Genomic DNA, 16745 nt, shown 5'->3' with positions numbered 1-16745 from the left:
TTATTATTTGTGTGCCCTTCAAATGAGATAATCTTTAATTTTTATTCTTAGTAATCGAACTTATCTCTAGCGAGATGTTATTTATGAGATATTAATGATATAAAAACATAAACTTTTATCTCAGGTGAAAAAATTATTTAACTTAATGTATAAAATTAAAGGACAACATGAAATAGGTCTAAAATAGCAAATGACCTATAATAATGTCCCGTTAACTTCATGGAGCTATAGCAACTTTAAAAAATAATTGACTATTATTTTTGAAAAAATTATTTGAATGGATATCTTTTAATAAATAATTACTGATTTTAGCGATACAATTTTTTTTACCATTTATAGCATTACATAATAATACTATGTTAAATCTGCAATATGCATTAAAAGTGAATTATATATGCACTAAATATGTATTATAATTGTTATTTGAAGTATGGTAAGAATTTCACACGTTGTATTATAAGTTAAATAAAATGTGTGATAAATGTATTATCCATCAATAAAATTTATATTATATGTGAATAATAAATTGCTTTTCTTGTAATTATAAATTAATCAAAAGTAATCAAGTGAAAAAAATATTATTATCATAGTTATTTTAGTATATTTATGTAACTTCCCACCATTTTTTTTTCTTTAGTTTTTGTAGATACAATTTAAATAGTAGTAGCATAAGAAGGGCCATTTGTGACAATGTATCCAAAGCCCAGTTTGTTAACCCAAACCCGAAAGAAACAAAATAAAACCCTAGCTAGGTTACGGTATATAAAAAAAAGACGGAGTAATTACAGAAGCTTCCCAGTGCTAGAAGTTTAAGCAGCCCTCTTCGCCGTCGCAGAATTCTGAGCATTTTCTCTCCACTCTCAGGTAATCTTCATGACTACTGTAAATTGGGTGGTTTTTTTTTTGTGTAGTCTAATGGAAAAATGGCTTGTTTTTGTGCAGAAAGATGGCAGCATATGCAGCAATGAAGCCAACCAAGCCTGGGCTTGAGGAGCCTGCAGAGATGATTCACAAGATTAGGATCACTCTCTCCTCCAAGAACGTTAAGAATCTCGAGAAAGGTAACCCCTTGTGCTTCTTTTATGTACTAATGTTTGTTTCTTCAATGACATACGTATTTGATTGTTCTGTTTATATGAAACTTATTTAGATCCGTTAGTAGGGATGGTCTTTTGTTGTTATATGTCAATTTAGCCCCAATAACTAGGGTTTAAGTTTTGATTTTTGATCTAGACTTAACGAGTAGAATTAGTTTGTATAGTAGAGTAATGAAGCTTGTATGACTTGACTATTGTGATACTGCTAGTTCAGCCATTATAATCCCAGATGCATTGTTCTCTAAAAAATCAACTGATTGTGCTGAGCTCAGTCGTTAGTCAACATAATAGATTTTGAAGCCTTTCGTAGTTCTGTTTCAATTTTGGATTATTGCAAATTAAATTATTTAATTGGCCTATGATTTTCTGTTTCCTCGTTATTTGTTGTGCATCTATTATATGGGTTCCTATGGCCACTATTTAGTCTCATTATTCATTATCACTGGGTTTGAATTTAATGCTGAATATAAAATTAGCTTTTATCTTAAAAGATACAGATTGTGATTTTGTTTACCATGATGAAACATGTAATATGTGCCTTAATGAATGCTACAATTACATTTTGAAGCATTCTGTTTCAGATACATTGCTTGAAACTTTTTTGATTGTTTACTTGTGGTTGTGTTTTCCTGTTTCATATCATTTAATAAGAAGTATGCTCACTCTCTTTTGACCTGATTTGAATCTTTTAGTGTGCGCTGATTTGGTTCGTGGTGCCAAGGATAAGAGGCTCAGGGTGAAGGGACCAGTGAGAATGCCCACAAAGGTCCTTAACATCACCACTAGAAAGTCTCCTTGTGGAGAAGGTACTACTGTTCCATACATTTATTGTTTTGTACTAGAGCTTGTGTTGTCAAGAAGTACATTTAGTAGACATTTGTTTAGTTTGAACTGTTTACATTGTATACTGGAAGATGTATTAGTTTGTGATTTATAGGATTATGAATGAACTTGTGTTTCGATATGTGTTTGGTTGATAACTTATGTTGGGTGCTAACCACCACCATGAACAATGAAAATAGATATTGAAAGCTTGAGCTGTGTTTGGGTCAGAAAAACTATTCATTTGATCCCCATTCAACCATATGGCAGGAATCTTCCACTCTGTTAACCCAATCCCACAAGCCACATTTCCATTACATCCACTCGTTGTACAATTCAAGGGCATGTTGTCGCCTGTCTTGAATGATTTTATTTTTGTTGCTGATACCCCATCTCCTGCTAGTTTCTCTTTTTGAAAGCTCATATTCTCTGTCTTGGAAGCTAGCTTGCAGAATCTATGTAGTTGGTTTTGCTTCATTATATTGATCTGTGATATCATCAGTAAACAATTGTGTATTGTAGGAGATTTATTGTCTGTGAAGTTATCCAAAATCAGGAATAGTTTATTCTCATCTTTTTTTTTCTTTACTTGCAGGTACAAATACATGGGACAGATTTGAGCTTCGTGTCCACAAGCGGGTGATTGACCTTTTCAGCTCACCAGATGTTGTGAAACAAATCACTTCAATCACCATTGAACCCGGTGTTGAGGTTGAGGTCACTATTGCGGAATCTTAGATCTCCAATGTCCTTAGGTAGATGAGTTGCTATTTATATGTTGTGGTATTTTTGCCCGCAGACTTGATGTATTATAAGTTTTTTTGAATTACAATTTTGCTGTTAAAATCTTAGACTTCGATAAAAGCGAAGTGGTTTGTTTAATCGATTGCAACTTTCATGAATTCCTAGGGTGTGCCAACTACTAATTTTGATACTGGCAAATTGTTTTCTTTTGTACCTTGAATTTCCAAATGATAATGTACATGACCAATAGTAAGCATGCAGGCATTACCCCCTATCTCTGCCTCTCGTGATAGGTGTAATTCTTGCAATTCCGCTGAGTGCTTTAAGGAAAGGTGCAATTGAAGAAAAAATATAAGAAGCATACAATGCTAAAAAAAAAAGAACTATAAACACGAATATAAGAAGTTCCAAGGGAAAAAACTGTAATTAAGTAAAATATATGAAATGAAAACCATGCCATTGAAGTTCAAAACCCATAATTTCTGATTCAGACACAAATGTAGTTCATAATTTTTTCATTCAGATTTCGCGACTAATTTTCTTACATTAAAATTTTTTATAATTAGTTCAATCTTCTTATATTAAATTTCTCATTCCTATTTCTAAATAGTATAATAATACATAGCATAATGTTTAAAAGGAATCCGAGATATTTATAATTTTAGTGCCGCCCATTTCAGGACAAAGTCATAATTAGCATCATTGCTTAACCTTGTTCTTTTTTAAAAGTAGTTGGGAGACGCATCCAATCTGCACTGCACATAGCTTCAGGTCTTTGGTGACACTGATTTGTCATGTTCAAACAGTGTTCAATATAATATTTATCACAATAGTTTATCTTTTACCTTCTTTCTCATACCAACTATCTGGCTCCTGGTCTGGGTTTATGAATGGCACCTTGTTGATGTTGTTCAATAGAATGCAAAGAACACTTTAATTCACTCTGAATGGACTCACTTGAATTATTTTATCTAAATTGTTAGATTTAAGACTCTATTTTTAGAATACTTTTTCAACTAGGATTTTTATTCCTATTCCTATTCCTATTTTAAGTAGGAAATACTTATTTCTATTCTAACAGCTATTAGATAAATTTTGACTTACTTGAAGATGAATATTACAGAGAGGCCCAGACGACGTATTCTGAAGTAAATAATTGATGGAGATTACAAATGCAGAAACTGAGATTTATGTGAGAAGGATAAGCATCATGGAGGTCAATAAAGTCATCCTGGTAGTTTTATTTCTCAACCCACGAGGGAGTAGTCACATCACTATTCAACTCCACAAAGGGGATAAATGAGTCTTATGCTTGAATACTAAAGCACTATCTACTTGAGGGATTTATTATAACTACTATTTCTTTTGATTCTGTACTATAAATTCTTCAGGTATTCGTTGTAAGTGTAAACCCTAGACATTTTGTTTAACAAGTGTAGATTCTAGCTTTACAGGAATAGCTAGTCTCAAAGAGGCGGATTCTTGTGGTAGACTTAATAATCAAATTAGAATGGAGCTAAATTAATAGAGAGAAACTCCAACTAGTTTGGGGTTGAGTTTTCATTAAAAGTGTTCGGGGTTCTACACCTAATCTTTCACACTCTCACCTAAAGACGAGTATTCCCAACACCACTGTTCATTTGTTGGGATAGTGTGGTGATCAAACATACATGATACACCTTCTAGGCAGGTGTAAGAAGGATATTTGTTCTCGTGCCATCTGGCAGAGCTAAATTATTGGTGTGATTTCAAGTCTTCACTATTAAATGTTAATAAATTCTCAACGTTACTTGTTCTTTTTAAGTTTACGAAACCACTTTCGACAGATTTCATCTATGTGATGTGTGGAAGTGGGTCACTTTCTATGAGAATCATGTTTATTCTCAAATGCACTCATGATAGCACATGGTCATAACGTGTTGGCTTTAAAAGCTCATGTCAACACCTTGATTATTATGTATGAGCAGTGATATTTTATCTCCCTTAAGAAGTCATAGTTCAAGTATGAGATCACTACGACTCTGGAATAAAAATTATTGTTTCACTAAATGAAGGTTCAATGCAGAGAACACATTCATTATGCACAGTAATCTTTCTTCAGCTAATGGACTCTCTTTTCTAATATTAAAATGAGTGAAAGGATTGTTAGTATTTTGGACATTTTAATATTTTTTAATTATTAATTTATCTCTTAATACCCCTACAATTAAGTGTATTATCTACTGACCGTTGAGGACTTTTGATATATGGTTGTTGGTGTGACTAACTATTGCATTATTCCATTAGAAATTAGAGTCACATGCATTTCAATTTTGCAACAGATGCAAATGTCATTGATGGAATTGGTGTCTACTTGATTGTCTCTCATTTTTCTTTCTCCATTACTTTTTGTAATTTATGTAACTCCTAGGTCATTTACTTTCACTATTTACTATACCATTTATCTTCCAATTCATTATTTGAAAGACTTTTTGTAGTATAAATAGTGATGGTCTTCATTTGATTTGCAACACACAACACACAAGAGAAAAACATAGAGTGAAAGAGTTAGTCAAAAAGAGAATTCATATTAGTTAAAGGGATGTTCTTTTTTGTAAAACTTTGGACTCAACTCTTGTCCAGAGTTGTTGAGTTATACTTTGTGAATGCTATTATATCTTGGAGGGGACAAGTCAAAGAAGACAACTGCTGGACCAGTGAAAACGTTTATTGCAATGAGCTTGAATCTCCTTGAAGAGAGTGAGATATCTGCGCCTCAACCTGAAAAGATTTTATTTCTTCATTTCATTTGCAGTTGTAATCTTGTTTTTATTATCTTATATGTTTTTCACAGACAAATTATTAATAATACCTTTTTTTATGTTGTTTGGTTGATTAAGCAAGTACTATTTCTTGTTGATACTCTATTATTTAATAATTGTCTTAGATTAAGCAAGTTTTTCAAATTTAAATGTAATTGTGATTATTCGGCAGAGTTGCTAAGTTATTCAACTGAGTCTAATATAACATGAAATCCTACTAATTTGACATGACTTGCATGCCACCATTTTGACACATCATATCTAGATATGGTGAAGGTATAATAAAATCGATCTAACATGATTTGCATGTCACTAAGCTATTGTCGCTACTATTTCCCCTATTTTTTGACCCGAATTTTTGTTTATTAAACTTGAAGGCATTTTCGTATTAATATAAAAACTAAAGACAATTTCAAATACTAGGGGTAAAGATATCCCTTTTGTACAAACTATCCTTCTTGTCTGACTCTGGCCCTTCAAATAAGAGTCTTTAATTTTTTTTCTTAGCAATCGAACTTATCTCTATTGAGATGTTGATATTACTTTATCTCATGCGAAGAAATTATTTAACTTAATGTATAAAATTAAAGAACAACACGAATGGGGCTAAAATAGCAAATGACCTATAATAATTTTTCTTTACTTTTTGTAGATACAATTTAAATAGTAGTAGCATAAGAAGGGCCATTTGTGAAAATGTATCCAAGCCCAGTTTGTTAACCCGAACCCGAAAGAAACAAAATAAAACCCTAGCTAGGTTACGGTATATAAAAAAAGACGGAGAAATAACAGAAGCCTCCGCTAGAAGTTTAAGCAGTCCTCTTCGCCGTCGCAGAATTCTGAGCATTTTCTCTCCACTCTCAGGTAATCTTCATACAGTACAGTAAATTGGGTGTGTTTTTTCTGTGTAGGCTAATGGAAAAATGGCTTGTTGTTGTGCAGAAAGATGGCAGCATATGCAGCAATGAAGCCAACCAAGCCTGGGCTTGAGGAGCCTGCAGAGATGGTTCACAAGATTAGGATCACTCTCTCCTCCAAGAATGTTAAGAATCTCGAGAAAGGTAACCCCTTGTGCTTCTTTTATGTACATATGTTTGTTTCTTCAATGACATTAGTATGTGATTGTTCTGTTTATGTGAAACTTATTAAGATCCTGATGTTTGTTGTTATTTATTAATTTAACCCCAATTAACTAGGGTTTAAGTTTTGATTTTTGATCTAGACTTAACGAGTAGAATTAGTTTGTATCGTAGAGTAATGAAGCTTGTATGACGTGACTATTGTGATACTGCTAGTTCAGCTTTTATAACCTCAGATGCATTGTTCTCTAAAAAATCAACTGATTGTGCTGAGCTCGGTCGGTAGTCAATGTAACCGATTTTGAAGCCTTTCGTTGTTCTATTTTAATTTTGGATTGTTGCAAATTAAATTATTTAATTGGCCTATGGTTTTCTGTTTCCTCGTTATGTGTTATGCGTATATTATATGGGTTCCTATGGCCACTATTTAGTCTCATTATGCATTATCACTGGATTTGAATTTAATGCTGAATATAGAATTAGCTTGTATCTTAAAAGAGACAGATTGTGATTTTGTTTACCATGATGAAACATGTAATATGTGCCTTAATGAATGCTACAATTACATTTTGAAGCATTCTGTTTCAGATCTATTGCTTGAAACTTTTTTGATTGTTTACTTATGGTTGTGTTTTCCTGTTTAATATCATTTAATAAGAAGTATGCTCACTCTCTTTTGACCTGATTTGAATCTTTTAGTGTGCGCTGATTTGGTTCGTGGTGCCAAGGATAAGAGGCTCAGGGTGAAGGGACCAGTGAGAATGCCCACAAAGGTCCTTAACATCACCACTAGAAAGTCTCCTTGTGGAGAAGGTACTACTGTTCCATACATTTATTGTTTCGTACTAGAGCTTGTGTTGTCAATAAGAACATTTAGTAGACATTTGTTTAGTTTGAACTGTTTACATTGTATACTGGAAGATGTACTAGTTTGTGATTTATAGGATTATGAATGAACTTGTGTTTCGATATGTGTTTGGTTGATAACTTATGTTAGGTACTAACCACCACCATGAACAATGAAAATAGATATTGAAAGCTTGAGCTGTGTTTGGATCAGAAAAACTATTCATTTTATCCCCAATCAACCATATGGCAGGAATCTTCCACTCTGTTAACCCAATTCCATGAGCCAAATTTCCATTACATCCACTCGTAGTACAATTCAAGGGCATGTTGTCGCCTGTCTTCAATGATTTTATTTTCCTTGCTGATTACCCAGCCCCCGCTAGTTTCTCTTTTTGAAAGCTCATATTTCGAAGCTAGCTTGCAGAATCTATGTAGTTGGTTTTGCTTCATTATATTGATCTGTGATATCATTAGTAAACAAATGTGTATTGTGGAGATTTATTGTCTGTGAAGTTATCCAAAATCAGAAAGAGTTTATTCTTATCTTTTTTTTCTTTACTTGCAGGTACAAATACATGGGACAGATTTGAGCTTCGTGTCCACAAGCGGGTGATTGACCTTTTCAGCTCACCAGATGTTGTGAAACAAATCACTTCAATCACCATTGAACCCGGTGTTGAGGTTGAGGTCACTATTGCTGAATCTTAGATCTCCAATGTCCTTAGGTAGATGAGTTACTATTTTATATGTTCTGGTATTTTGGCCTGCAGACTTGGATGTATTACAAGTTTTTTTGAGTTACAATTTTGCTGTTGAAAATTTAGACTTTGATAAAAGCAAAGTGGTTTGTTTAATTGATTGCAACTTTCATGAATTCCTAGGGTATACCAAGTACTAATTTTGACACTGGTAAATTGATTTCTTTAATACCTTGAATTTCTAAATGAGAATGAACATGACCAATAGTAAGCATGAAGGCACTAATTCCTATTTCTACTTGTGGGATTGCATTGGCTAAGCTGCTAATGTGTTTTAATGCCATTTTGGTTAATCGAAGTGAAATTTGATTGTGGTAGTCCCAACAAAATCTTTGGATATTAAATTCTCCATCTTTGTATAACAATCAGATTAAGATATGATTTACTCATTTTGTGTAGAATCTGGTCTTGAATAAGTGACTGTTTTCCTTGAACTTTGTTAAATCTTGAAACCGGAGTAGTGTAGTGACTGAATTGCAACTCAAAATGATGTTGGTAAGTCAAGTAGTATAAACGTTAGGACGAATAATTATATAGAACATTCCATAATTGCAATCAAATTTTTGAAGGTAAAGTTGATTTAATTTGGAAATAACATTGATGAATTTGAACTAAATTACGAAACCCAAGATTACAAGCCTCAACTCTCAAACGAGGTTATTCCGCTTCAAGTAACAACACATAATAAGATAGTTTGAAGAAGGATCAGAGATGTAACTGTGCGCATCTGTAAACAAGGCATAACAAATAATAGAATACAAGACACCACTTTTTAGCCTTTTATCCTAATTTCGTAATCTTCATATACTGCATCTTAGCTGAAGTTGTGCTCTGTGCGACCGCCTCTCCACAGAAACAACTAAATAAATATATAGAATGTTTGAGATGGACGTGACATATTCTTTATAGAGGTTCTTGCTTTCAAGCTGGTCCTAAGAACTTTTTAAATATTGGATAGGGTAAGTGCAATATCTTTATGAGTATAAAACTATATACGTGTTGCGTTTTTCCCGAGAAGTGTAGAACACTTCATATTCATCATGTCTGTTGATTTCACGAGGAGCTATGTTTTGAGAAGATGTCTAGAGATTACTAAAAAGTTCCAAGTTGGAATTATTTGAGGTCCTATAGGGCAAAACACTGGCAGATTCAACATAAACGAGGAAAAATAAATTAAAAGTGACAAGAGGCAGGCGTTGGGGTGGAGGGGGCAAGTGCAAGAATTATAGGCAAGCAAATTTGTCATTCCCATTGAATAGCAAATGCTCACACGTTATTTTTAACACAATAAAACATGTCCAGGCATGTCAATGCATGCTTCTACCTACACCATAGAGTTCAATCACTGTCAACAAGTCAGTTTTAAACTGGTTGGATCATTCCATCTTTCATTCCCTAAGTTGACCCGCAGGCTCACAAGCATTAACAGGAAACAAAAGGGTTTTGATTGAACTATCCATATTTACTTGGTTGGAAGGGAGAAAAGCGGAGATTCACTTTCCTCCAACAGTCTTTCCGTTTCACTTTTTACATAGACAGAGAGAGATGTGACGATGATCAGGCCTGAATAAATTACGTCATCTTTCTGGTCCTTCAGGACAAGGCCCATTCAAAATACTGGCAACAGGCACCTCTAGCAGCAGTCCAATTTCCACACCCGAAGAAGAGGTTTCCTTGCTTTGGACCTGGTTTTCGGAACATCCCTTTGCTGCTCCTTACTCCACAGAAACAGTAGGGCTGATTTTGCAATACTGGACAAGGCACGTCTCTCATCTTTTGAGGTTGATAAGTTGGAAATGATGGGTGATCTGGGGGCAGCTTCCATGAAAGGGGTTCATCATTAGATTGATACATAAGAGAATCGGTGATAGAGAATCTAAAACCCTTATGCATGAGAAAAGCAAGCAAGCGGGCTGTATTTTTGGCATCATCCAGACCACAGTGAGCACGGCCCTGCCATGCTAAGCCAGCCATTTGGACCGCATCTTTCAAATTGCACCTCGCGCCTCCAAAAACCTCTCCAAAAGGAACCTTCAAGTTGATCCAACTGGAAGATATTTCTAAAGTTAACCCCCCAAAAACAAAAAAAAAGGCTCAAATTTAGAACACATAAAATAAAAATACAAACATACCGGTTAAAATATGGAGGCTTCCTAATCTTTTTGTATCGGCATTCGGATTCCAACATCACACGGCAGTCCCAACTGGACCATGTGACAACTGCGAAGTTGGTATTCTTTATCCCTTTCTTCTCAAGCCACTTGTCATGCCTAAGGAGCGCTTCACTTAGAGTAACACCTCTGTCAACCTGGAAAAGGAAAAAAAAACAAATTTGCATGACTCAGCTGCTACAACAATAAACCCACACACAGCAGCAACAGAGTACCAATACGCACAAGACAGGTCAAATCTACTCGAGAAAACGAATACTAAACTACAAGCCTGATTTTAAAAATGCAGTCTTCTTTAACGGCGTTGTCAAGAGCAAAATATGCAGAAAGCTTTAAAGGGTTTCAAGCACCGAGATTAGCTTAAGAGCAATTCAGCTGAGTGCTTTAAGGAAAGGTGCAAATGAAGAAAAATATAAGAAGCATACAATGCTAAAAAAAAAAAGAACTATAAACACGAATAGAAGTTCAAGGGAAAAAAACTGTAATTAAGTAAAATATACGAAATGAAAAACCATGCCATTGAAGTTCAAAACCCATAATTTCTGATTCAGACACAAATGTAGTTCAAAAATTTTCATTCAGATTTCACGACTAATTTTCTTACATTATTTTTTTTATAATTAGTTCAATCTTCTTATATTAAATTTCTCATTCCTATTTCTAAATAGTATAATAATATATTACGTAATGTTAAAAGCAATCCGAGATATTTATAGTTTAGTGCCGCCCATTTCAGGACAGTCATAAGCATCATTGCTTAACCTTGTTCTTTTTTAGAAGTTGTTGGTACACTAGTTTTTGGTTAGGCGCATGCCTTCTGCTCTCTTTGAACTGCTGCCTAAGTTGGGAGACACGTCCAATCTGCACAACACATAGCTTCAGGTCTTTGGTGACATTGATTTGTCATGTTCAAAGATCTCGAACATTCCTAACTCATTTCTATGGTGGACAAGGGTTCTCTCATGACTCCCTCTACATTTCTATTAAAGAAAAATAGGGATCATCCCTGCTTGAGAAATGTGTTCAAAACCTAGATCAAAATACTTACGTTGGATTAGAACAAAACATACATAGCAAGGGAAGAAATGTAATCACCATTAATCCAAGACTAGGATTTCTCTCATAGGAGTTTGGACTTATCCACCTCATCTTACAAACTCGTCTTGTTAAAACCCAATTACATTAATCTCTTCAATGGTGGTCAGTAAATTTGGTAATCACAAGAACATAGAGATACTGAAGATTCTATGAAGAGACAAATCTTACTCTATAGTCTAAAACCATGAAGGAGCTTCTTCACATCAGCACGGAGAGCAAGTTGGCATAAAAAGGTTAAAGGTAAATAATTTGAATGCATAACCGAAACAAGATACCAAGTATCCATTAAAATCGAAGGCAGCAAGATCTAATCATTTCTCATATAACTAACTGTATGGAGGAAATATCTCAAACCATAGCCATTTCAAACTTCTGAGGTAATTGCATACATAAAAACACAGGAGATAAAAGTAATTCCACAAGCCTGTAAAATCATTCTCAGTTTTCTTAGTTTATAACTTGCTTATAAATAATATAAGCTAGAAAAGGAAAGGAGGAGCAAATGAATAACATTTACTGCTAGTAGTGAGTTTCCAACTTCAACCCATCAAATTAAGTCAATCTTCATACGTGAAAGGGTTGTACGATACATATATCTTTTTTTGATCGGTAAAGGATATACAGTAAGACACATATGTTCAGTATATGCATATCAAAGGTTCTTCCATTATTATTATTATTATTATTTTATAAGTAATATAAGTAAAAGATTTTCTAATTTTTTGCACTAAGCCAGTGCATCAGGCATAATTCCAGGTTGTGCAATTTCTCATATCCAAGGATCTTCCATTATTAATTACAACTCTATCATCTTAGATGAAATCTAATAATTGGAAGGAATTCAAATACTTGCAACCAACCTGAATTTGCTGGATACCAGTCAGATCCTTGCAGAAATCACTCAGTTGTTGGTTGCATGTTGGCCTCACGTAAGTTTGAAAACAAGCTTCCAGCTGGCCAGTCGTGCTACTCACTATAACTGATGGAAACTCTATTATCTCCTGAGGGTGAGGATTCTTTTCTTTATCACATGTTGCCTCAAAGTCGATTACAACAAAATACTGGAAATCTTGGAACCGATAATCACACTGATAATTTTGAGGGAACATGTTCAATAGGCTATAATGGTAGTGATTTTCCACTGAATATGGATAGGGCTGGCTTTCAATAGCATTCAAGGAGCGCAGATGCATATTTGAGTTAGGATAAAAGGCAGACCATAGACCAAAGCCATGCTGATAGACAGTGTGGCTCGGAGATTCTTTTGAAGACTCAATTGGTTCACCAGTCAATGTGCAGTCCAAGCTGTCCCCACCTGGATGAATATAGGTGTCATCACTAGGCTCTGGTAAGACTTTGACCGCAGTTCTACTGTAGTGCAGATTATGGGGATAACCTGCACTCGGAAGGCATCTTACGGATGCCTCACAATTTGTATGCATAGTATCTGCAGTCCAAGGATAAAGAACAAGCCCATCAGATAGGTACTAATGGAAGTGTTACACACACATGAATAAATCAAGATCCCCAACGTACATAATTCCCACAAACTCAATAAACCAAGAGAAATTTTAATACAAATATGACAACACTGGCTGATTACATGGGACCAAATATTGAATCTCATTGCAGCTTGTGAGTTATTTGATGAATAATACTTGGATAAACAAAAATCTGCTGAAAAATCAGATAACCCAAAGAGGCCTTTCAAAAATTCCAGTTAAATGTTAATGCAGATCTGAAGCTTTTCTCCCTTAAGATAGCAGCCCAAACCACCTGTTCAAGGCAATAAAACTACTTTTCTAATGAACTAGTCTATAACTCGAATACACAAGGGAAAAGCAAAGCTTGGGCTTTTGTTTGTTTTTTATCAAGATTTCTAGATTTCAAGAGGATACACCAGTACAGCAAGGCCTTTTGTATACAGCAGAGAGTAAGCTGCAATCTTTATTTTATCTTAATCACAAGAAAAAAGGAACTTTATTTATAATGTTAGGTATTGCTGTCAGGAAATTCGTTCTTTTTTTTTTTTAATGAGGTAAACTAGTTTTATACAAAACACACATTCTTCAGATTGCTGTCAGGAAGCATTTCCTTATCAGATGTCAAATAGTAGGGTCAAGACCTCCAGTTTCCAGCAGAGATACGAAAGCCAATGGTGCTATTTTACAAATAACAGATACTCTAAAGTTCTAGCAGAACCTCAGAATTCACTCAATAGATTGAGTTGCTCTGTGTCCACTCAAGCTACTAAACCTCAAAAGATCTTTTGACAGAAAGACCGTATTATTAGTGATACACTAAATGCAGTAGTAATCTAGAGATACTTTCCCTCTGCTGTAGTTTTACAGCCAAATTGACCTCTCAAAAAAGAATTTCCACAAAAAAACAAAGCTTTGCTTCACGCAGAACAAAAAGGCGAAAAAAGATAATCAGTTCTGTAATTTAAAAACTACAAGGGGATATTGGAATAATTGCGATTATTCAAGTCTCTAGCTTAGTTTGACGGCCACATATTTAAATCAGAATCTAATACTTGAAACACTGACTTTACTCCGAGGGTAGGTAGTAGTACTCATATAGTCATGGACATGGAGTTGAAGGAGTGAACATCAAGTGTTATAATTGCTTAAATGAACACGAGTTTTATTCCTCATACATAATATAACACATGTAAATCATCAACCACTATAAACTACCCCAAAAGAGAAGCCTGTGTGGCATCAAGAAGTCTCTTGGGAAACAAGTTTATACGATCAGAATTTTCCAAGAAATCTAGAACTTATTCAGCGGGTCTACTTATAAAAATATAGCTTATTAACTGGGCCTCTTTCTGTGAGAAGACAGGTGATTGGGGTATTATTGGGAAGACACGTAACTTTAGCATTTACAACAAAATTTAAGATAAGAAAAGGATCACTTCTGGCTAAAAAAAGTGAAGTCGAGGTGAGATTAGATTGGATTGTCGCAACAAGTGTTACCCGAGTGATATCTGGTAGAAAGACACCTCAAAATGTGAAAAGCAAGCTCCATATAACAATTATAAAACTAAAAACTTTACATGAGAATCAATGTTGGACAACTTAAGTCCAGCTATGAGTGTCAGAGAGACGTGGATGCTTATGATGGATGAACAGTCATACAAACCTACACAAGACTAAAAACGACTACATGCAGCAAAAGGTACTAGTAGCACATATTGAGGATAACACGAGAGAATACTGTTTAGATGGTTCGTACATGTCTTACATGCAGAGGTGTACCTAAATTACAGGGAAGAAAGTTGTCTTGAAATACTTGCTATCTCTTGGAATCCAAGCAAAACATAGTTGAAAATAGGGCACAATGGAAGAACGCCGTATGTATAGGCAAAACCAATTAGTTGGGAGAATATATTTGTCAGTCAGTATGCTAATGTTAGGTACTCTGTTTGCTATGAGTCTTTTAGTTAATTTTGATTTATACGCCAATAAAATATACAGAGAATTTCTAGTACTTCTTATTTTTATTTTTAATCTATATATGATTTGTCTGGAATAAGCTTAAATGGAGCAATATGGTCAGGGAGCATTCATATAGCTGGCCCCAGAGTGTTTGGAACCAAAATGTAGGTGTTTGTCGCTTTTTATACCGATTTGTTCTCTCACAGAAGCGGATAGTAGAATTAGTAGTTTTATTTATTACTCTAACCCATTGACAACAGAATAACCTAGCCAAATAACAACTTCTGTACAAAATAGTATCTTAAAAACTTAAGTATCAATGCTGCTTTTTGATGTGCTAGGAAGAACTAATATATTCATTCAAACTTTAAATTCAACTACCACCAATACTTCAGTTCTAAGTTACAACATAAACTCCCTTTGTGATGAGGAGGAAGCCAAATTCCATAACCTAAACACAAACTTACCCCACATCCCCACAAACAATCGCACTCCGGATAAGTAATGTCCACCCAAGTTTATCACCAAGAGGTCAATGAAGTTGATGTGACCCTATGAGACTAGGGTCAAACCTCATGAGAGACAAAAGAGCACTGGTGATATTTTTAGTTAAATCTTAGTCAGAGCATTATCGATATCTGAACTGGTGAGAGGTAGCAAGTACAGGTGGAATAGTGGTGGGACGTAACCAGTACCTGGTGGAATAGTCGAGATGCGTGCAACATTGCTCAGAGACTACCATTATTATCAAAAATTGATTACCAATTATTCAATCGTAAGGTCTTCCTAGTATTTCCCTTTTTGAAAAATAGGGGATTACAATTTACAACCCTCACCAACTAGGTGAAAATTCAGCTAGCTGGTTAGCTAACCAACTGAGCTACTAAGAGAACATCAATAGCACTAGCTGATCAAAAACTCACTCTTTCACATCCATTCACAACCAAAAACCACTGTGAACAATCAAACCCTTTATCATTCCATTCAAAAGAATTACACATCAACCCCCAATTTCTCTACTTCTATTCAACCCCACAATTTCTACAAAAATCAAGATCCACCACCACAAATTCCACACATAAAACACATAGCAGAACAAACACCCATATCAAAAAAATTTAAAAAATCATACCTTTATGCTCTATGGCGATCATGATCTCCTGAATAATTAAGATCCACAAGCAAGTACATCAGATCTCCTTCCACAAATTTCCTACATAAAACACAGACAGCATTTACTAACCAAAATTCACAAAAAAAAAAAAAAAACATCTGCTCACAACCGCATACATAGATATAAATTCATTAAAAAAAAAAAGTAAATTTTATCAGAGAAAGTCGAAAACCTTCAGCCCCTTTGTGATCTGAGTTTCGCACAAGGAAGAAGTAAAGTAGGTTATACTTACTGCTTTGCATTTATTATTAGTAAAAAAAAAAAACAAATTCTTTATTTTTAGTTACTCTTTAGCCCAAGTAATTAATTAAATTTATTTATTATTATATAATATAAATTTTTATTAACATAAATAAATGTTTTACACATGTGGTTTATTGAAGCACGTGCAAGGTTTTGTTAACCAAGAAAGGGTGTCCACAAAATATGATATATTGGTTTGGGATATTTTAACAAAGAATATAGAAAATATCAAATCTCTTTTCTTTTATTCAATATGATTATTTTTTGACTTAGTGTACATTGATAAAAAGGGTAAACAATAATAAAATTCAATTAATAGTAATATTAGTACTAAACTACAAGGAAGTAGGAAGGAGGAAAATATTAGGATTTTTGTTTTGATTTTTCTATTCTATTTGGAATTTTTAAGCAAGCATAGTGTATTTTACCAAAATTATTTTTGTTTTTTTGAAATAAAATATTTTTT

The 16745-nt window shown here is 34.2% G+C and overlaps 3 protein-coding genes across 4 annotated transcripts; 2 read left to right on the top strand and 1 right to left on the bottom strand.

The window, feature by feature from the left end:
• The first annotated feature begins 771 nt into the window (after nucleotides 1-771).
• On the top strand, nucleotides 772-2821 carry LOC101245205 (ribosomal protein S10p/S20e family protein). Of its 2 annotated transcripts, none has more exons than NM_001346829.1 (4): nucleotides 772-864; nucleotides 947-1061; nucleotides 1790-1903; nucleotides 2515-2821. In NM_001346829.1, exons 2-4 carry the CDS (start codon nucleotides 947-949, stop codon nucleotides 2655-2657), a joined length of 372 nt encoding a protein of 123 aa, NP_001333758.1. In that variant the 5' UTR covers nucleotides 772-864; the 3' UTR covers nucleotides 2658-2821. The 2 variants fall into 2 exon arrangements, with proteins under 2 accessions (NP_001333758.1, NP_001333757.1); NM_001346828.1 differs by having other exon boundaries at nucleotides 943-1061.
• A 3230-nt stretch (nucleotides 2822-6051) lies between these two features.
• Nucleotides 6052-8266, top strand: LOC101244904 (small ribosomal subunit protein uS10y). The gene is made up of 4 exons (XM_004229994.5): nucleotides 6052-6328; nucleotides 6407-6525; nucleotides 7243-7356; nucleotides 7958-8266. Exons 2-4 carry the CDS (start codon nucleotides 6411-6413, stop codon nucleotides 8098-8100), a joined length of 372 nt encoding a protein of 123 aa, XP_004230042.1. The 5' UTR covers nucleotides 6052-6328; nucleotides 6407-6410; the 3' UTR covers nucleotides 8101-8266.
• A 1107-nt stretch (nucleotides 8267-9373) lies between these two features.
• LOC101244615 (exonuclease family protein) lies at nucleotides 9374-16257 on the bottom strand. The gene is made up of 5 exons (NM_001329133.1): nucleotides 16209-16257; nucleotides 15995-16075; nucleotides 12280-12866; nucleotides 10283-10458; nucleotides 9374-10197 (listed from the first exon to the last, which is right to left on the bottom strand). Exons 2-5 carry the CDS (start codon nucleotides 16014-16016, stop codon nucleotides 9744-9746), a joined length of 1239 nt encoding a protein of 412 aa, NP_001316062.1. The 5' UTR covers nucleotides 16017-16075; nucleotides 16209-16257; the 3' UTR covers nucleotides 9374-9743.
• Nucleotides 16258-16745: the final 488 nt, after the last annotated feature.

The sequence above is a fragment of the Solanum lycopersicum genome, chromosome 1, assembly GCF_036512215.1.
Source record: "Solanum lycopersicum chromosome 1, SLM_r2.1".
Taxonomy (NCBI): Eukaryota; Viridiplantae; Streptophyta; class Magnoliopsida; order Solanales; family Solanaceae; genus Solanum; species Solanum lycopersicum.
Note: the sequence above shows the minus strand (reverse complement) of the source record. Positions and strands in the feature narration are given on the sequence as shown.